This window comes from Ursus arctos, unplaced genomic scaffold (genome assembly GCF_023065955.2).
Source record: "Ursus arctos isolate Adak ecotype North America unplaced genomic scaffold, UrsArc2.0 scaffold_11, whole genome shotgun sequence".
NCBI classification, from domain to species: domain Eukaryota; kingdom Metazoa; phylum Chordata; class Mammalia; order Carnivora; family Ursidae; genus Ursus; species Ursus arctos.
This window is the reverse complement of record NW_026622775.1, coordinates 11,754,906-11,777,448: the sequence shown is the minus strand read 5'-3', so window position 1 is coordinate 11,777,448 and position 22,543 is coordinate 11,754,906. Positions and strand designations below refer to the sequence as shown.

Genomic DNA, 22,543 nt, shown 5'->3' with positions numbered 1-22,543 from the left:
GTTAAACTTCTGCCTTTATCTCAGGTCCTGATATCAGGGTCCTGGGATTGAGTCCTGCATTGGGTTGCCTGCTCAGGAGGGAGCCTGCTTCTCCCTCTGCCTGCTGCTCCCTCTGCTTGTGCACTCGCTCTCTCTCTGACAAATAAATAAAATCTTTAAAAAATTAAAATGCCTAAGAGAATGTAAAATTTAGCAGGGCAATTTTGATACAGTGTGAGGAAACTTCAAAATTATGAAAACTATTTGAAATGTAATGAGCTGCTACTAAAGGGATGATTTCCCCCACGGGGAAGTAACTAACCCAACAATACTCACTGCTTACAATAGGAGCTATGGAGAAGATTCATAAATTAAGTGAAGGTTTTGATCGTAAGACCTTCTTTCAAATATTCCAGCCAATGTATAACAGTGCTACTGTAATGATACTGAGTCTGGCTTGTTCTGTTTTTGCCAGTTTTGGCAATTAACACAATGCCAATCAGTTTCATTTATTCACATATTTCATTGTAAAGACAATTGTAAATCTCATTTTCCTCAGATACATCACTTAAGTTATCAGTTTCTAAATCATTTACTCAACAAGGTGTCCTAAGGACTTAGCGCCAGGCACTTTTCAATGCGATGGGGATACCAAGATTAATAAAACTATGATTTGATACAGTTGTTGCTTTTGATGGACTATAAAGTCTGTCAATAATCTATTCCAAAAATTATTGCTAGTCATTCAAAAGCTTAAACATAAAGGGAAACATCACTTTCGAATATGGAAAGCATTTCCCCACCTTACAGATCAGTATTCAAGAGATAATGTTATACAGGCTTATTGCAATGCTCACACAATTTCTGTGTTGTTTATTACTATGGTATTTTGCACCTGTCATTTCCAATCATTCTCTCTCATCACTGACTCCATCTTAGTCACTGTCGAATTGCAGTTTGGTCCCATGATTATTTGCTCTTTTAGAATTTTTTCTATAATTTCTAAAAGTTAAGGCGTTTTAGCATGTAAGATATTCAAGGCTTTGACTGTAAAAATGTTCATAATACACAGTATTCATTAATTAAAAATGACTTGAAACATACTCGATTTGTGTAAATATAGGATACCTCAAGGCAAACCAGATTAATATAGTCCATAAATCATACGCTTATTCTTAAATTGTATAAGTAAATGAAAACTACATGCCCCTGCTGTTGTCAATAGTTAAAAATTACTAGATGTGTTTTGCAGGGGCAAGTAGGGGCTTGTGGGAAGTTGGAGGGGCCACCACTGTGAGCTACGTGCTCAGAATGCCCCAAACTGGGGCTGCATCTGCCGTGGTCAGTGAGCGGTGATAGCCTGGGCAGCTGCCACAGTCACACTGTGCAAGCTCTCCCGGAGCTCGGCCCCCACCCATCTGGATGCCAGAGGCCAGGGGAGATCAGGTTCCTCCCCCTTCTGCTCTGCTTCCAGCTCTGTCTTCATGTTCACACAGCACAGACGATGTCACAGGGAAGATCCAAGTCTGCCCATAGTTTGGGTTGGGCTCCCGGTGATGTAGGAGACATGAGTGTCTTTCCCCTCTCCCCGTAACCCTGAAGTCATTTAACCCCAAATAACCTCAAACACTAATGCCCATCACCTGTCCTCTCTCACATGGTGTCCTTTTTGTAGAGTTAGTGGCGGTCCATCCTGAGTTAGACTGTCCAAGTTGGGTTCCTGCTTTGCTACGTAGTCTTTCACTCTGGCAATTTGTGATCCCCTAGGAGCTTCAGTTTCCTCATTTTTAAAGTGGAGGAAATGGTACCTACTTTAAAGAATTGTTGGGAATTAAATGAATTCTACCATATATAAAGAACTGAGCAGAGTAGGAGGCCAGAGTAATCTCTCAATAAATGATGACTCCCATTCCCTTCTATCTATATAGAAGCAAATGCACCAATGCTTCGCTAAAGCTCAGCTGGAGAGAGTTATGCTAGGTCATTAACTGCTTGCACATTCATTGGAGAGAATAAGCACATGAAACTAGGAAATCTAAATCTTGGGGAAATAGGAGAATTTTTTGTGGAGAGATCAGGTACAATCGAATTTGCCATACTGTTCTGGTGACAGGATTCAATTTTATATCATGACTTAATGAACTCTAAAAACTTCAGAATATATAAATTTAAATACTTTTTTGTTTTTTCCAATCAAGCTCATTAATAATCCATATTTAAGTTTACAAGTATTGGGTTATTTGCATGAGAAAGCTTTTTCTAAAAGAGTTTTATTACATCAGATAGCACAGTTTTTAGATGGGGAAATTCAGTAACAGTCCATGAACATTAAACAGAAGAATGAAAGAGTTGGCAATAAGACTCACTGAATGAAAAAGTCCTCGTCAAGAGGAAAGACAGTATGCCAATCTGTTTAAAATTTCCTAATACCGTTTGAGCAATTATAATTTTTGGATATTCCTAAAAATCATTGTTCACATTGAAATAACTAAGTAAGAATAAATGCTTTATTACCAGACTTAGCATATCTAAGTTAATCATATAAATTAACTATACATAAAGGAATATTAGTCTCTTTCAGCATATATTTTGAAGCATAGTTTAAAGGATTACAATATAAATAGAAGTAAAAAACAAAACAAAGAAACAAACAAAAAATAAAACTTCAAAGGATAGCCACCTCAGAAAAATTCTTCAATTACTCTAGTATTTTATGACCCTTAGATCAACATCATAAAATCTGAAGGAGAATCTGTCAATGCTTTAACTCTAAGAATTCTTTCTCTCTCTCTCTTTCTTTTCTTCTTTCTTTCTTTCTTTCTTTCTTTCTTTCTTTCTTTCTTTCAGATTTTTATTTATTTATTTGACAGAGCACAAGCAGGGGGAGTGGCAGGCTGAAGGAGAGGGAGAAACAGGCTCCCCTGCTGAGAAGAAAGCCCCACATTCCATGTCTCTCTCCATTTTTGTTTTCTTCATATTACTCAATTTCACTAAGTATGTCATTTTTTATTTATTTTTATTTTAATTTTTTGATGGTGCCTATCATTATACACACACACACACACACACATATACACACACACATATATATAATTAACATATAATGTATTATTTGTTTTGGGGGTACAGGTCTGTGATTCATCAGTCTTACACAATACACAGCGCTCACCACAACACATACCCTTCCCAATTTATAAAAGATTTTATTTATTTACTTGAGAAAGAGAGAGAATGCACATGCGCACAAGCAGGTGTGGGGGGTTGGGTGGCAGCAGCAGAGAGAGAGGGAGAAGCAGGCTCCTAGCTGAGCAGGGAGCCCACTAGATGCCCCTCTAAGAATCATTTCTTTCCTGCAGAAATAGAAAGTAATGGCATTTACAATGAGTATTTAAACAATGTTTATCTGCATGGGTGGTTGGCTTATTGAAGTTTGATTAGTCAGAAAGTTTATAAAACAGTTAAGAGACTATGGAATTTTCCATCTATATTAGCATCAAAATAGAATTGCAACAATAATGCTAAAATGATTATTTATTTTTCATGTCACTTTAACTTTTGAGTTCATTTTAAATACAAACCCCTAGAGAGTGAAGAAATTTTGGAACCCTGTAGAAATCATTGGAGAGAGATTGACTCTATCAGGACTAAGTAGATTTTTTGAAGAAGTTATCTAGCAAATGCCTACAGGTCAATTGAACATTCCTACCAAAAACATAGATATAATAATAGCAGCATTGTTTTCTAAATGTAGGAAATCCTGTAAGGTGGGTTTTCTATTATATTCCATGTCGTATGCATTAAATAAACAAATGAGTTAAAAAATTTTGGATCATAGGAAAACTAAGATCACAGGAATATCCCTCATCAATTTAATTACTTCATAGGCAGCATCCAAATTTAAGCATTGAAAAAAGGAGAAGAAAAAATGTCATGAAATACACTAGTTCAATTATAATGTTTACAAATTGCAGTGACTTCTTTGTACTTTTGTCCCTTCCACAAATAGTTGTTTCACGTAGAAGCCAAAGTGTCCCTTTAAAACAATGCTCAAATAGTCTTCCTATCAATCTTAGACCAGATTTCAAAGTCCTTACCGTGGTCTATAAGACAATACATGGTATTACTGGGCCCTTTTCCTTCTGTCATCCTTCTCACTCCACTCTTGTCATTCTGGCCTCTGCTGTTCACGGAAAAATCATTCTTGCATTTGTCTCAAAGCATTTGGACTTGCTATGTCATAGGACATTCTCCTCCAGATACATGTGTGGTTTTCTCTAACTTCATGCAAATCTCTATGCAAATGCATCCTAGTCAAAGAGATTTTCCCTGCCCTCTGCCCACCCTATCTAGAGTAGCTGTCAGCATTCTGCTTCACTGTCTTATCCATCTTCTCTGCCTAGCAGTTTTTCACTAGCTATCTGCAAATTATATATATAATGTTTGTGACCTCTAAATCTCCCTGTAAGCTCCATTAAGGTGAGTTCAAAGTTATTTTGCTCAATGAAGGTGGCACTTGACAAAACATATTACTACATTTTGATTTTAATTTTTATCAATTATTCTATTTGATGAGAGATTGCCCTTATTAACCTATTTCAGTTTATCCTTAGACAAAGCTTCGTATTATTTTTACTTTCTAGGTAACTAATAAATACACTTGCAAAAAGACATTTTAGAATTTAGAAATGCTATGTTGAGGTTTTTCCTTAACTGTTCAATATTCAATCATATTCCAGAATGTGTTTTTTTTAAAGCCTGTGTTTTCACATGTGTTATCAGTTATAAAAATGACTTAAATATAATAAAAATCACTTTAATTGAATTACTTGAGACTGAATCAGTCAAATCTCAGGAGACTGTAATTTCACGCACAAGCTAAACTGTATTATGTTTTGCTTAATGTAGCTAAGAATTTGGTGATCTCAGTTAATTATGACTATTTATTATGCTAATTACAAACATTGATTTAAACTGACTTGAGTCTGATTTTTTGAAGCAGTTCTTTTCCAGCATTTTTCTTCTTTAAATGCTATTGAACTCTAGCATTTCAATGTTTGTTTCATTTACTCGAGTTATCCAAATTTTTATGATTAGAAGGTGTATACTATAGAGGTATAAAAATATTTTTTTTCATTGTGAGATAGAAAAATACTAAAAGATGAGGCATTATCTATATTATCTATTTTATTTATTTTTTTATTTGTTTGAGAGAGAGAGAGAGAGCACAGGGTGGGCCTGGGGGGGAAAGAGAGAGAATCTTAAGCAGGCTCCATGTCCAGCACGGAGACCTACGTGGGGCTTGATCTCAGTACCCTGAGATCATGACCTGAGCTGAAATCAAGAGTCAGATGCTTGACAGACTGAGGTGTGGACAATGTCTATATCATAAAGTTCCTAATGTACTTCATATATTATCAGAGTTCACAGTCAATATCAGTTAATCTCTTCTGGAAAATTACATTTCAAAGGGACACATAAGTAATTTAAAAGATGCTTTTAGCTAAGCTATTTATGTAAGTGATAAGTTATACTGACATAAAAATGTTATATTGCATACCTAATGAAAAGAACTAATTATTCGCATTGATTTAAGATATAGTACCTAAGTTATAGTTGGGCTTTCTACTTTTTAATCAAATGTTTCTCATAACAAAATGAATGTAGCATTTTAAAAGATACTTTGCCTGATATGTGGCAATTCTCTGTAATGGTTACTCAGACACTGATCCTTCCATTCCTCTCTTGGTTCTATTGAAGAATTGTTGATGGAATGTTAAATCTTTAAAGTATCATAGTATAGTTGATATTCTGTAATTAACAGTATAATCGAAAATTACATCACAAAGACAAAAATTAACATGAACAAATTAACATTATTTAGCTTCCAGGGTCTTTTATCTTTTAAAATATGCAAACTAACAAAAAATCGACTTGAGATCTATGTTTTTAAAGGGAAGACATATATATACAAATATATATAATCTTCCACCACTTCCCAGGGAGGAAGACTGGGTTCATGTCAAAGATTTAGGAAATTTAGGGACAGATCTCATAATTACTCTTGACCTTTGAATGTAGTGTGCATCCCACTTGCCCATTTCTTGAATGGAATTGATTATTGCATTTTTCCTATGCCTTTGGTTTATGGGAGTTGGGAAACCTTCTTTCTTGAGTTCACATGTCTTCAGATCAAGAATAGATGCAACAAAGGAAAGAGCCCAAGGAGCCCTTCAGTGCCTGGATCTAATTTAGCTTTTAAGTTCCTACCCAATAAACTTGAGACTGTTGCTCTTTTGGGGTGAGACTTTTGTTTGCATCTGGAAGAAACAGTGTATATTTCACGTGAAAGGAAACGCTTGTTATCAAAGGAAAGACTGTGTCTACCTAAAAATTACCTACAAATAGTGTGGTACACTTCTTATGGAGGGATGTCTATGCTCCCCACCCTCCCTTTATACCTGCCCCATCTTGAGCCTGAATGTTTTGTGCCCGCTTGACCAGAAAAGTGATAGGGCATAACTTCCAATGCTAGGTTACAAAGGGCCATAAAATTTCTGCTGTTTCAGAAGAAAACTCATTCTTAGGGCCTAAAGCCACTGCTCTATGACCGTATCACGTGGAGAGGCCACATATAGGCATTCTGATAAATAGTTCCAGCTGAACCCAGCCTTTGTCTCATAATTTTTATTAGATGCTAGACAATGTGAATTTCACATTGGTGAGGGCTGGATTTTTCTGGCAGACAGTAAAGTTCCTCGCAGGGCACTCTGATCCTTTCAAGACTTCTTGAAAACTTTATGTGGACAAATGTGAATTAGCTTTTCCCTAGGGCAAGTTTAGCCTTACTTTTCTTGGGTCTCTACTGAAAATAGAGTTTCATGAGTAGTCCCAGAGAATTCTAATTACTAACTGTTCCAAACTTCAAAGTCTCTTAGTCCTGTTGGGATTCTTGGAAACTTTTACATTTCCTCCATCATTCTTTGGTTGGCCTCATGTATTTTAGCCAGTGTCTAGAGAACACTTCTGCAAATTTATGAACCATGTTAATCACCTTTCTCTGCAGTTATTATGCCTAGCGAATAACAGTGGCATAGCATCTCCTAACTCCTGTCTCTCTTCAATTCAGCAAGGTTTCCAGGCTCTTCTTAGGTTTCCCCTCCCTGTGTAACAAACCAATGTGAGTTTGCTCCTTGGTGAGTCAGAAACTGCACCAGGTTGAGTTGTCTCACAAAACTTTTATTTGCAACAAATAAGGAGATCAAGGGAATGGCTTCCAAAGCTGCGACTCCCTGAATAGAGGTGGATGGGATGAATATTTAGATAAGGAAGCCTTGTCCTCAGATGTCGAACATGCCTATACATACCTTGTATGTTATGTAAATAAGGCTTGTGCTCCTCCTTGGGTGAGAGATTTTAGTATTATAATGAGGTAAAGGTAGTTGTTGATTATTCTGGAGGTCACTGCATGGTCCATGTGCCCAGGCACAAGTGGGGGATGACACTCAAACTGGTCTGGTGGTCTGGGCTGACTGGAGGTGCTGTCAGGGCAGTTGCTATCACTGGAGGGATGGTTTGTTTCCATTTGCCTGAGTTAAGAGATAGGATGGAAAGAAGAGCTTAAGGAAAAATGTGGGACAAAGGTTGGTGAGTGCAAACAGGTGGGCAGTAAAAGTCAGGCCTTGGGGTCTTGTGATACCGGCACAGTGGACTGGAAAATGCTTCCAGGCAGAAAATCAGGGCAATTGTGGGGCTTACCTCACTTGTCTCCTTTCTGTCAGTGATTATAGCTTTATGTTTGCAATATATGAAAATGAGTTATTTCATATAATTTGTCCAGTTTGCCAATTATTTACAGTAGGAGTGTAAGTTCAATCAGTTATTCCCTCATGACTGAAAGCAGAAGTCTCCATTTGAATTTAATAATTATCTACCATAGGCACAGGGCTGTGCATAAAGGACGAATACCCACTCCCCAAATACATGAAATTCTATAACCAATAGACTGATACCAAAATTTTTGAAACTATTGTTATATACACTTCATTCTTTGTCAAATAAAAGTGCCAATAAAACTACCAGAAACAAACATCATGTTATATATTACTACAATACCCTTAAAGATCCCAATAATTTCAGAAGTCTGACATTTTTATATTTTTATAAAGACATTATGTGAAATCTAAAACTTAAGCCCTGCCCTTGGACTATATTTAATGTAAAGCTTAAATTGAAAATTTACACTACAGAATACCATTTGGTGTTACAAACTCAAAGAAAGGAAAGATACATGGCTAAAGAAGTTTCTCTACTTAAAAACCAAGGAAAGAGCAGGAGGGGGAAAAGATATTTTAAAGTTAAGAGACAATTTTAGACTAACTCATAACGGTATTTCTCCCTCTTAGTAATAAAATAACATTTCACATCTCTGCATAAGCCTTTGTGCTCTTTACTTTGATACAGGCCTTTTTTGAGGGTGACATCTATCACATTTGCATAGGTAGAGTTGGAAAGCCTGTCCAAAAATAAGGCCAGGGGCGCCTGGCTGGCGCAGTCGTTAAGCGTCTGCCTTCCGATCAGGGCGTGATCCCGGCATTCCGGAATCGAGTCCCACATCTGGCTCCTCTGCTGGGAGCCTGCTTCTTCCTCTCCCACTCCCCCTGCTTGTGTTCCCTCTCTCGCTGGCTGTCTCTGTCACATAAATAAAATAAAATCTTTAAAAATAAAATAAGGCCAAACAGAAATATAAACAGACTTTCAGCTCAGAAATTGCAAAGTGCGTTTTATATTTAGTTAGTATGCCACAAAATGATCACAGCCCTTGTGTATTCCTATAGAAAGACTGATAAATTCTCCACTTAAAATGATGTTTCAAAAAGGTAGCTATGTATTTTCCTGAATAAACTCTTGATAATTCCCACAAGGCACTGCTCTCTTTTGACTGTTTCCACCCTGACTACTTTTAACAAGTTTGATTTTTTTTTCACTTCTTCATGCCCTAATTTTTGCACCTCTATTTGTAATTCTTCACTGATTTAGTTAACCCCAAATAGCACTCCTAATTGAGCTGTCAGCGCCAACAGCTGAGTAACAGGAAAACCAGAGAGAAGTCTTACTATGGTAAAATATGTAATACTTTCCCTAACTCAGGAACACTGTCCCCAGCAAATTCCATATGCAATTGTTTGGCTGTCCTAGGAAATGCAGGCACACATTGATCAGAGTATTTTGTTCAATATCTTAAAAGTAATTACACCAGGGGCACCTGGGTGGCACAGCGGTTAAGCGTCTGCCTTCGGCTCAGGGCGTGATCCCGGCGTTATGGGGTCGAGCCCCACATCAGGCTCTTCAGCTATGAGCCTGCTTCTTCCTCTCCCACTCCCCCTGCTTGTGTTCCCTCTCTCGCTGGCTGTCTCTATCTCTGTCGAATAAATAAATAAAATCTTTAAAAAAAAAAAGTAATTACACCAGTTGGACTGCATCTTTTGTTAGCACACAGCATGCGGAGAAACAGTAATAAAAAGCAATTGGCCATTCTAAATTTAATCTGCGCTTTATTCTTTAAATCATGTGGCACTTTTCTTTTGAAATGTGTATTCCAAACTTCAAACTTTAACTATCAGTAATGATTATGAGCTCATGGGACCCAGAAGAAACAAGAAAATTGCTCTGAATCCAAAGAGAAATTTGAAGACTGACATGAAATTCAGATAGAGCAAGGCATTAGCATTTACAAAAGAAGTTGTTTTTCAATATGTGTATTTTAGCAAATTTATATGCTTAACAATCATAAAAATGAAACATGAGGTTCTTATCTGCTAGAGTAAGGAAAATCAGTTTTGGGCTTTAAAGCCAAAATACTTTCCAATGAATGGACAAATAGTTCTCCCCGTCTAACCACCACTCAACCTTTAAAAATATAATAAATACAATTAATGGTACAATTATTGTTATTGCTAACATGGGAACTATTTTTTTTAGAATGCTTTGTTGTTGCTGTAGTGAAATATTTCCACGTGTGAATGATTTACAATAAGAGGCAATACAGTACCACAGTGAAGAGCACAGGCTCTGGACCCAGACTGGATGAAAATCGTGTTTCCGACATTCACCAGCTGTGTGATCTTGGGCATTTTATGTAACCCCTCTGTACCTCAGTTTCTCACCTGTAAAAAAAATTAAAATTAAAAAAAAATAATAAATGATTATCACCCCATATGTACCTCATTGGGTTTTCCAGAAAGGATGCATTTATAAATATAAGCAGAGTGCTCCTAACAACACCTGGTGAATGCTAAGCCCTATGAGAGTTTTCTTCTATCATCATCATTATTATTATGCTGTTTTAATGATCATTCTGATGAAGAATAAGCAGAGTTCCATCCTGCTTTGTCATGATTACTGACGAAGATGCCCCTGAAAAATAATTCCGGAGCATCTTGACGGTGCCAGGGGATTTCAAGAGGCGGCGATCAACGTGTAAGATCAACGCTCGCAACCCCGGGCCTGGCGCCGGGCAGGGGCGCGGCACTCGATTTCCTTCCCTGCCTCCTCTGTCCCCCTGGTGCGCATGCTCAGTCCTGCTCGGCCCTTGCCTTTGATTTATTTTTTTCTGGGCGGCCGCCGCGACCCGGGACTGGCTCGGGGATGGGAAGCGAAGCCCCCGGAGCTGCGGCAGCGGCGGCGCTGTGAGGAGCAGCCAGGGGGAGGCAGCTGCGGCTCGTCGGTGAGTATCTGGGAAGCGCTACCATGGCGTTCCGTAAGAAGAGCACCAAGAACCCCCCAGTCCTGAGCCACGAATTCATCCTGCAGAATCATGCGGACCTCGTCGCCTGTGTGGGGATGTTCTTCGTGCTGGGGCTTATGTTCGAGGGAACAGCAGAAGCATCTATCGTTTTTATTACTCTTCAGCACAGTGTTACCTTTCCTGCAGCAGAAGAACGAGCCACAGAATCAAAGTTCCTTTACTATTATGGCATCAAAGATTTGGCCACGGTTTTCTTCTACATGCTAGTGGCAATCATCATTCACGCCACGATTCAGGAGTATGTGTTGGATAAAATTAACAGGCGAATGCAGTTCCCCAAAGCGAAACAAAGCAAATTTAATGAATCTGGCCAGTTTAGTGTATTCTACCTTGTTTCTTGTATTTGGGGCACATTCATTTTAATTTCTGAAAACTGTTTGTCAGACCCAACTCTCCTATGGAGGGCTCATCCCCATAATATGATGACATTTCAAATGAAGTTTTTCTACATATCACAGTTGGCTTACTGGTTTCATGCCTTTCCTGAACTCTATTTCCAGAGAACCAAAAAGCAAGATATCCCCCGTCAACTTGTCTACATTGGTCTCCACCTCTTTCACATTGCTGGAGCTTACCTCTTGTACTTGAATCATCTGGGACTTGTTCTTTTGATGATGCACTACTTTGTTGAATTACTTTCCCACATTTGTGACCTGTTTTATTTTAGTGATGAAAAGTATCAGAAAGAGTTTTCTCTGTGGGCAATCGTGTTTATTTTGGGTCGACTTGTGACTTTAATTGTTTCTGTAGTGACTGTTGGCTTTCACCTGGCCGGGGGGCAGAATCGGAATTCGGATGCCGTTACTGGAAATGTAAACGTGTTGGCCGCTAAAATTGCTGTTCTGTCATCCAGTTGCACCATCCAAGCATACATAACATGGAATTTATTTAATGTTCAGCTTCAGAGGTGGATGGAAGAAGACACTACTCTTCAGGCCCCAAGTGTGAAGAAGAAACGGACTAAAGGGAGGTCTTCTAAAAAAGGAACAGAAAATGGTGTGGCGACTTCGAATAGAGTAGACTCTCCCCATAAAAGGAAAGAGAAATCTTCATAATGAATTACAAGCTAATTGATTACTGTCCCCAAAGAAGTCTGCTCTTTACTATAAGATATCTTTGTGTGCTACAGATTTTTCTGTTCTTGAAAATAGTTTGTGCTGTCTTTGATTTCTGTTATTGTACTGTGTAATATATTTTTTAAAGGCATTTGAGGGGAGGAGGATTATTATGAATGGAAAAAATTGATATAGACTAAGCATCATCAAATGGTTCAGGGAACACCACCATATTTTGTTTTGTTACTTTTGAACGTTTTCCTAATTATTTGTAGATATAACTAAAAAATTCCGCAGATCAGTGACAGTTTCTTGCTCCTGCCAATCTTTTATAACATTAGCAAGGTGGTCTGATATAGCACTGTCACATTTTTTAATGTTCTCTTTTAGGATAAAATGGAAATATTATAAAGGTGGGATTCAACTTCATTATGTTTTCAGTATTCTCTAATTCTTAGAATTTTTAAATTTTTGTTTATTTTTTTTAGAACTTACAACTGGAGAAAAGATTTGTAAAAGCACCAAAATAATGATGTGTTTTATAGGTAGTGGTTGTTAATATTACATCCCCATTTAAAAAAAAATACTAATGGGTAATGTGTGGAGATTTATTACCATATATTGAATCAAAATATCATGAATTAATATAAAAGTGTTACTGAAGAGGTAAAATCATTCTTGTCCATTTTAAACACTTGTAAACTAGAAATCAAAAAAAAAAAAATTAAATATTTACCGTAAAAGGAAATCAGACTTAGTCTTTTTTGCTATGTTTATTAAAAATTATTCTTAATGAGGCTTGTTATAAGTTTGGTATCCACAGCATCTTGGAAAAATATTGTTTAACCTGAAAATCATTTTGAAAAACAATGCTTACTTGATTTATATCTATAAAAAGAATGTCAGCTATTTACACACGAAAAACACTTTAAGACGCTAACCTTAAGTAATTTGAAAATCGGTTGGATAATTTTATGAAAGGCCTGTCAAAAATATTGTTATAATTATAGGGCTTCTTCCATCTTTAATTGGGAAACATTCATCTGTATGAGCCCTGTTTTGAATATGTGTGTATACTAAAGTGTATGTGGATATATAGGTATATAGATAGTATCTTTATTGAAGCAAATAGAAAGAATGGGCTGTAGTGGGTGAGTATGTTTTATCTCCTTTTCTCAACCTTCATTTTGATTCCATTTCCATAATGTGAATGTTTATACTTTTTTCAGGAGACAGTGGTTGAAAAGTATGCTAGAATAAGGCCATATATTTGCCATTCCTCTGTTTTCTCCTACTGTGTCTCTTGTCTCTGCTTTTGATAGCCTTCTCTTTGGTTTGTTGTGGGTAGTTCCGCGTTTCCAGTCATGGGGGTCCTTGAAAATTAAATTTAGTGTACTTGTATTGCAGACTAAAGACAGAAGAGCCACTCTTGGCGGAGCTTTCTTTTCTGTTTGGTTTGAGAAGTGCACAACAAAGCAAGATTGTTTCTTTTTAAACTATAGAATCCATTATCCTAGTTTTCCCCCTTCAGTTGCCTAAGGCTGTCTTGTTGGTAGCACATGCCCTGAGGCCCCAGTTACAATAACTCCACTTTAACCAACCATTGTGCAATTGTAAAAGATTTTCAATTTCTCCTGTACGAGAATGGTCTTTCTCACTTCCCTCATTTTAAAGAATTCTAGCCTGTTAATTTGTAATCCCACTCCTGGTAACAAGTTTCTTACCCATGTGAAAGTAAAGGCAGGCCCCACACAAACTGGTAAGTCATTACAAGAAAATCACTATCTCATGTGACAATGCCAAGAGTTAAACTGAGTTTAACATTAAATAGGATTAGGGCCTAGGTGGATTTCCCTGGGATTTTCTCTGCTTTGTCCCTCTCAGATTAATTTTCTGCTTGGTAGCAAATCATTATAGGTGTTCTAGACTTTATACCTACACACTACATGGTAGAGAAGAAGAGTGAAAACAAGATTTCTAGAATTCAGAATACTGAGAGTTACCTTTAGTGAACTCATTTGATAGAGGGGTATACTGGATCGATTGGTTAAGTTAGATTGTATGTTTCACCTGTGGAAAAAGGCAAAGTATATTTCTTGTAAAATACGGGTTCATGAAAGGTAGCAAGGTTATTGAAAGGGAAAGGGGGTAGGATGCTGTATACGTTTCAATTATTCATAAAAATTCAGTAAGAGTTGCCAGAATATAAATGTAAGCCAAATAAATTATGAAAGCAATGCTACAAATGACATTCAGCAATACAAACCAAGTCCCTCTTTAATATTACACTCAAAAAAAAAAAAACATGCTATAATAGATCTTAGTGCAATAATTTGGTTTCTGTTAAAAACGGACCACATGGAAACAAAATTCCCATTATGATTACTCAAAGTGTTATTAAAGTAGGCATTCGTTAGCCCTATGAAAACTCAAATAATGTTAATCACCAAAGTTGCAAAAGTCATAGAGGTATGTCTAATATTTGAATTTAAAGATTCTGCTCTGATTTATTGGCTGCAATGATTGCCAAACTTTATTCCTTAAATAAGTCTATAGGAATAGATTTCCTAGGATGGGTTCAAAGTAAATTTTCTTTAAAAAAAAAAAATTACTCTAGCACTTAAAGTGTATCACATTTTTCTTAAATAGTGTAAATGTGTTTTTCAACCTACATATCTCATAAAAGACAAGCAAGTTTTAGGCCTTATTATTTTCTGGTAATCAGTATAATTCTCCCTTTCATTTCAATAAAAAAATAAACTTGCAAATATTTTCTCACTTATCTCTCATCATTATTTGTTTATCTGTAGAGTAAATACATATAGCCAATAATGTATTAAGCTGGAATAGATTCAAGAAGATTACTTGCAACATTAATAATTTAAAGATTTCTTGAAGACAGGATGTATTCTGGTGTTATTTTAATTTGGAAAAACAAAGGTAAAATTTTAAGTTCTCACTTAATCAGACTAAATGAGAATAGTTTAGTAAAGTAATAAAAGACTTACCACTGATGCTTTATACTGGAAATGACATATGGGAGTAGTTCCTGAGAAGAAGTTCTCACAGGGGAAAGCATGCTTGAGAATATGGCCTGCAGAGTAGGCTGGGACTCGGGTACTTTTATTATGGCAGAGAATGCCTCCCTGGAGCCCAGACTCTTGTAATCTGCAGACAGAAGGGTGCCTGGCATGGCAGAAGAGGATAGACAGTATGAGTGAGTATATGGAGGTAATTGAGGTTTAATGACAGATCAGATTACCAGTGAATTCACACACTTCCATCTGGATTTCTTTGGAAATAGAGGAATTTTGTTTTTTTTTTTTCCACTGTCACCTTTCAATCAAACCTATATCCTGGGAGGAACTATCCACAATGAATAAAACACAGTAGTACCTGCAAATTCCCATCAATTATGTAGAAAAATTATAAATCCATCATACAAAAAAAAAAAAATCACACACTTCTAAATATTAAATTGGAATTTTCCTCCTGATTATACAATCATATGACTTTCTAAATTTTACCTTCTAAATCCCTATAAACACATCCTTTTAGGGCCCTGCACTATATGGAAGTTTTAAGTATTCAATAACTATGAAAGAAGACAAACGTTAGGCTATCTCCCAAGGTGATTCACCCGTTTCTTCCTCAGTCCTGGCAGGTGCCATCATGTGTTTTGGGCTACAAAATCAGGTCAGCTAATTTTTTTTTTTTAATTTGAAAAATACATTGATGTGCAAACTGACCACTTTGGGGGATATTTGCATAATTTAAGAAATGAAAAACATCAATGTATTTAAAAAACAATGTATTCAAATTTACAAATTATATTTTAATATTTATGTTGGAAACTTTGTATTTATTGGTTTGAGGGAGAGCTTTCCTAATTAATTAATCAATAAGACCAACAAGTTGTGGAAATATGAACTCTGTCTTTGGATGTAAATACTTTCAGTGTGTGATGGTTTATGTGAAATCTCAATTGAGCACTAGGAAATGTTGTTTTCTATATTTTCTCAAGTCATGAGATTCTGGGCACTGACATGATTTGGTAAACGGTGTTGGTGGTGTTGAAACTAAGTGTGTTTTATTTTTAATTTGAGAATTCACTTCCCCTTTATTTAAAATAGATATTTTGCCTAAATTATTGGGTAGCCACATCTCTTATCAGCAACGCTAGTACATCATTACTATGACATTAATTTAACTCTGTTCATTTTTAAATTCAAGCAAAACTTTAACACACATCACATTACACTTTCATGTCCTAAATTTCAGTTGTATTGCTATAAATTCTGCAAAGAAAGGTAATAATATGATTATAAATAATGGTCAACAAAAGAAATCGTGGCTGTCCTTGCTGTGGTCCTTAGAGCTGTGTGAAGTTTGGAAAATACTTAAATATTCTAAGTATTGGATTGCATGTCTCTAAAATGACAGATATTTACCTCAAAAGCTGCTTTGAAAATTCAAAATATATGTATATAGGGGCACCTGGGTAGCGCAGTCCTTAAGCGTCTGCCTTCGGCTCAGGGCGTGATCCTGGCGTTGCGGGATCGAGTCCCACATCGGGCTCCTCGGCTGGGAGCCTGCTTCTTCCTCTCCCACTCCCCCTGCTTGTGTTCCCTCTCTCGCTGGCTGTCTCTATCTCTGTCACATAAATAAATAAAATCTTTAAAAAAATATATATGTATATAAAATCTTTAAAAAAATATGTATGTATATACAGTGTCATAAATTGCAGGTGCGTAGGCTGATTCATATGTTGTGTATAGACATAAATATGCGTGTGTACATAAATACACATATATATTTATGTACATAGTCTCATATACATTTACTTGTTTATTTGTTATTTATTTGATTTTTAAGAATATTTTATTTATTTGACAGAGAGAGAGAGCAAGCATGGGGAGCAGCAGGCAGAGGAAGAGTGAAAAGCAGGCTCCTTGCTGAACAGAGAGCTGGACATGGGGCTCGATCCCAGTCCCTGGATTGGGACCTGAGCTGAACACAGACACTTAACTGTCTGAGCCACCCAGGTGCCTCACTTGTTTATTTTTTAATAGACTATTTTTTAGAGAAGTCTGAAGTTCATAGCAAAAGTGAGCAGAAAATAGAGTCCCCATATTACTAACTCGCTCCTCCACCCAGCCTTCCCTATTATTAATATAGCCACTAATTTAGTATCGTAAATAATAGTTTCATTGCCTAAAAGTCCTCCGTGTGCCACCTATTCATCCTTCTCTCCCCAGTTCATTTTTAAACACTATGCAGGTGTACGGTGCGGAGTTATCCCTTATGTCTTAGCAGCAGGCAATGGAAAAGTGGTGATAGTGCGAGTATAGTAGTAGCTCCATCTCTGTATTTAGCTGATATTTTGTAAGGAATCCTTTTTCAAATGTATGAATTATTTTGACTAAATGATGTACATCATAAATACACATATGACTATATTTAAAATGCATAGAAATTCTCGGAGTAAATGCACACTTATTTTAAAGAGTTACTAAATTCATAGTAACTATGAACTATTTTTCTGACATAAATGACAGAAAATATGAATGATTTCATGTGAAAACTTTTGATATATATTAATTCTGAATATAAGTATTTATACTGAAAGCATTTGAAAACATTGGTCTAGGTAAATTACATTACCAATAAAAAATCAGTGCATACCATAGGCAAAATTACACTTCAGACTAAGTAAATGAGCAAAGCATTTATATAGGAAAATCCAAGAGCATTAACAACCATTTTAGTAGTACTAGACAACAAGCTCCTTCGGTATCAAGTAATATATATTCTTCATCATTCCATTCTCATGAACTAATATAGTTAGTTAACTAACATTAACTAATATAGCGTCTCATAGCAGTATCTCAGAATTTGTTGAACTCAGTTGAAGTAACTTTTTATTTCATAATTAAAACAAATAAGCAAACAAAATTTAGTACAACATTCCTTTGTTATCTTTTCTAATATTGGCTTCCTTTTCCTTTTATATCCTTTTCCAGTTTGAAGTATTAATTATTAATTTATTGCCAGTCTCCCATACAAGTTTGAGGTCTGGGATCATGAGTCTTTTTTTTTTTATTAAGATTTTATTTATTTATTTATTTTAAGTAGGCTCCACCCCCAACGTGGGGCTTGACCTCACGGCCCTGAGATTAAGAGTCACATGCTCTACCCACTGAGCCAGCTGCATGTCCCCAAGTCTTTCAATCACTAGGGTAAACTTAGCAGGTAGCACAATGCCTAGTACAGTGGATGCACAGTGAAAACGTGTTGACTTCTGTTGATTTGTGGTGGAGTGTACATTATTTATTGGCCTACACATATCTTACAAAAACTAACATACGTAAACTTGGATATTTTGTTCTTAAGCTACTTAAATGAAAAGTGGTTCCAAACACTGGACTTTTCTTTAGAAATACTGAGTCATGTATCATCATCCTAATGGTGTTTGTGATTTGCCAAACTCTGAAACTTGAGAGCTGTTTCTAAGAATTGAGCTAGTATGGCTTCCAAATGTGAAGCTACTATTAAAATCTTCAATATATGAATCAGAATCCCATTTTTAATGTGCACATGAATAAAAGCTATGATAGTTGATCCACATCCTGAAAAGCAGTTTTGTAACGCTAAAGAACAAGGAGAACAGTGCTACTTGAGGAGATGAAAAAGACTGAGGCAGAGAACCATCACAGAAGCCAAATCTGAGTAATAGCTGGTGCTATAGGCAAAAAACAAGGGCAAACAGTATCGTGGAACCCAAAATAAAAGTGTAATAAGAGAATAAAGATATAAGTTTTAGCCAATGCTATTGAGAGTTCAAGTTCCTTAAGATTAGAAATAAAAAAGCATGCACTTGGCAACATTTCGGTCACTGGAGACCTTGGCAAGATCAGTTTCTGTGGAATTATGGGATGAGAGCCCTACTGGGATGGGTGAAAGACAGAATGGGAGGTAAGGATGGGTGATATGATATTACAAAAACTTTTGTAACAAATGTCTCTGTGAAGAACAGAGAAATAGAAAAGAGTAATGCATCCTCTTATGCAATAAACAAAGGGGGACATGGAGTCAAGAGAGTTGGTTGTATTGTTATTGTCAATTTTAGGATGGAAGATATTAGGGATATCAGTATATTTGTATGCTGAAAAAGACATGACAGAATGGAGGATGACAGCAGCAAGAGCAAAGCCCAGTTACATGAGTCCACCAAAGAAATGCATATACAACATGGATTCCTGATTTGAAAAGAATGTTTTGAAATCTCCTGTTTGTGTATTTTCAGGCAACCTCTGAAACATCTGCATACAACAGACACACACACACACACACACACACACATATATATATCCTTGCCTTTTTCTATATTATTTATTATAGTAGATATTAGATTTACCATTATGACCATTAAAATCTGAGCACAGGTAGTAGTATAGAATATTTTAAGGGACTGTGTTAGTTGATCCTTGTCCTTTTATTTTTTCTATATGTGTTGTTCTAAGTTAAGCAATTTTTTTCTCACAGAAATGAAAATTAAAATCTATTCAAATGGAGAAGACATTAAATTAAGCATTTGCAGTTGACCTCTCTCTTTGGCTGCCATATTGACAAACAACTCATATCATTTTGAAGGGTTGGGTGGGTGTCTATTTCTGACAATTACAGAATTTGTCAACCTTAACAGAGGGTGATTATCCCAAAAGAACAATAAGTTGCCATCAAAAAGGGTATGAAATGTGTGTGTAAATATAATTTATTCAATTAAGTAAAACTGATTACTTCTATTAGCATGTATTTCACACTTCTCAAATCCTAGGAGTACTTTAGATGCATAAGAGTCCTCTTAAATTCTTTCTAATGATGCAACACATAACCGTTACTCATATGAGTAAATATATGTCATATTATAAGATTTTAAAGTTTTATTTTTTTTAAACACAATTCTAGGGAAGCCTGGGTGGCTCAGGTGGTTAAGCATCTGATCATGATCATGATTAGGTCAAGATCTCGGGGTCCTGGGACTGACCCCTCGCATTGGGCTTCCTGCTCAGCAGGGAGCCTGCTTTTCCCTCTCCTGTTCCCCCTGCTTGTACTCTCTCTGTCTCTCTGTCAAATAAATGAATAAAATCTTTAATAAATAAGTAAATAAGTAAATAAATAAATTTAAAAAAATGAAACACAATTCTAGATTTCCATGGGTTCAACCATCTTACCTTGCTAGGCCATATATGCAGAGAAATTCAAGCAACCAACCACCAGATACCTTTAAACTCTTATCAGAAAATTGCTTAACCCAAGCAACTACTAACTGAGAACCTATTCAATATTTTTAACCACAGAATTATTGGTGGAATTTTTAAATATGTCACCACATTCCAATCTAAGTTAGAATTGAAATTAATATAGACCTGCTGAAACTGGGTGAAATCTAATATCTACAAATTTCATGTTCATCACACTAGTGATTAAAACCTATATTAAAGAGCAAAATGTACATTACAAGATCCTTCTTTTCTGTTTAGCTCTTCATATCTTTAAAATACTTACAGCAAATTTCAAAAGGCTATATCCAACCTATACATAGCAGAATCAAAGCTGTAAACAAATCTATAACTTTCAGGAGGAAAAAAAAAAGTCAAATAGTTAAAAAAAAAAAAAAAAAGGTCAGCAAGCTGAATTTCAGCAAGTACTGTGTACATTTATGTATGTCATCAGCTGATAATGAAAAGATATTTGAAAGTAATATATCTCTAGCTGTAATGTACAGATACCATTTTTTGCCTTATTTTTGCCTCTTGGTCCTAATTTTTTTTCTCTCCATCCTTATTTTCCAACAAATTCAAGTAATATAATGGATTTCAAAGGCACCAGGTGTTCATTTGATTCTGAGAAAACAGGAAATCTTTTTCTTTTTAATTGAAGTTTCTAACTTTCCGTTCAATTATCATGACTAGGACTAAACAGAGCTAATGACAAGTTAAAAAATAAAAGGAAAGAAAAGAAAGTATGCTTTTTTGAAAATCCACACCAAGAAGAGAAAGGCCTGCTGATGTTTTTAATCAACTTCATTATTCCTGTCAATAATGCTAGTTCATATTAAAACATCCAAAGCCTCTGAAATTCATTAACACTGCTTAAATATCTGATTTTACTATAATTTGGAGGCTGACTTTTAATAGTATTATGTGTTAACAAAAAGGACACATTTTGAATGCAATTTCTTCCATTTGAAAATAGCTTATTAGTCACACTATCACATACGTACATATTAGTATAAAATAAAGCAGTATGCATAGCTTTACATAACACACTTACATAACATGTCTGATAAAATCATGTGATTGGGTAGCCAGAGAAAGATGTCCAAAAGATTACAAGAAAAAAATCCATTAAGGGAAGGTTTCAGTGAACCTCTGGGGAGTTTCCTTAGGTAATCAGAGTGCCTAAGCGTCACGTGAAACAGTCATTCCAGGTAAAACGGCATGACTGTTACTTGAACTTCCTCCCACTTTGGTGGTCACAAAGTTCTGTAAAACGAAAGAACTGTTCTCACTAACCTAAACTTCTTAGGCCAAAACTTCTACTCTGTTTTCTTTAGAAGAAAAGCGAGTCTCAGTAACCGTTCCTTAAATATTTATTGGGCATTTTCCAGACTTGGGGGTAGGCAGTGAGGAGATAATGATAAATAACATACCCAGTGACAGGCTGTCGTTAAGCCGTATGTACAGCTTGAGAATCAGCCACAGTGCAATATTCAGCTGTCTAGACAAGCAGAATGTCAAGTTTTCTTGGAAAGACAGGCACAGTGGCGGGTGCATCGTCCCTAGAAGGGCTGCAACAGCAATGCAGAGGTAAGCGACTGGTGAAATAACATACCATGACTTCAGCACAGTCTTGACTAGTTGTTCAGAAGAATCAAGTCGGTAAGCTCGGCATTGCTACCGAATGAGTCTTTAGCTGCAGTGTGGACAGGGGGCGCAGCGCTCAGGGTGGCAGGAGGGCAGAGCGCCCCAGCCCTGCCAAGAAATCAGTGCGGTGGGTGAAAGGGCAGCAGTGGAAATGGCACAAAACCTTGCGCAAGGGGAACATTATGTGCTGATCTGTGGCGAGGTGGGAATGGTAGAGGCAAGAATAGCTGGAACCAACTGAGGAGAGTGGGTGTGACTAGGTATGAGAGAGAGGAGGGCGAACTGAAAGGAGTCACACTTGTTGGATTTAAGTCACTGATGAAATACCTGTAAGAATGATCTGGTTGGCGAGGTCTGGAGAAAACTAGCACACTAAAATATATCGTATTGGAGACAATTCGGTGTGATACATCACATGAGAACCATTTTGAAAAACTCAAAGAACATGCTTAATTTACCAAAACATTGGCACATCCAAAGTTTAATATGTGATTGTGTGAGAATAGCTGACAACATGAGAATATTTGTAAATCAGAAATGGAATCACATATATCCACTTCAAACTTCCTATGAAATTCTATGACAGCTGTTTGAATTAATCCTTGGTGCCCCGATGGCAGCATCTCTGTACTACATTATTTATTATCTCCCTGCATGATGGTCCTTATGTGAATAACTAAGCCCTTCAACAGTCCCCTCATCAGAGTCACTCTTTGGAATGTGACATTATTAAAGAGATATACTTGATCTTGGTTTTAAACCTCAGAGAGAGGAAA

At 36.4% G+C, this 22,543-nt stretch overlaps 1 protein-coding gene and 1 long non-coding RNA gene across 2 annotated transcripts; one reads left to right on the top strand and one right to left on the bottom strand.

Annotated features, from left to right (window-relative positions):
• Window positions 1–5,869: 5,869 nt before the first annotated feature.
• LOC113255596 (uncharacterized) lies at window positions 5,870–21,823 on the bottom strand. The gene is made up of 5 exons (XR_003316362.4): window positions 21,736–21,823; window positions 14,847–15,024; window positions 13,842–13,908; window positions 10,028–10,142; window positions 5,870–7,565 (listed from the first exon to the last, which is right to left on the bottom strand). It is a non-coding gene; the product is annotated as an uncharacterized LOC113255596 (long non-coding RNA).
• Window positions 10,576–12,575, top strand: TRAM1L1 (translocation associated membrane protein 1 like 1). Its single transcript, XM_026499231.4, has one exon. It carries the CDS (start codon window positions 10,726–10,728, stop codon window positions 11,836–11,838), a length of 1,113 nt encoding a protein of 370 aa, XP_026355016.1. The 5' UTR covers window positions 10,576–10,725; the 3' UTR covers window positions 11,839–12,575.
• Window positions 21,824–22,543: the final 720 nt, after the last annotated feature.

What these genes read in the sequence shown, in the direction of transcription:
- TRAM1L1 (XM_026499231.4), top strand. Translation starts at nt 10,726, where the DNA reads ATGGCGTTCCGTAAGAAGAGCACCAAGAACCCCCCAGTCCTGAGCCAC.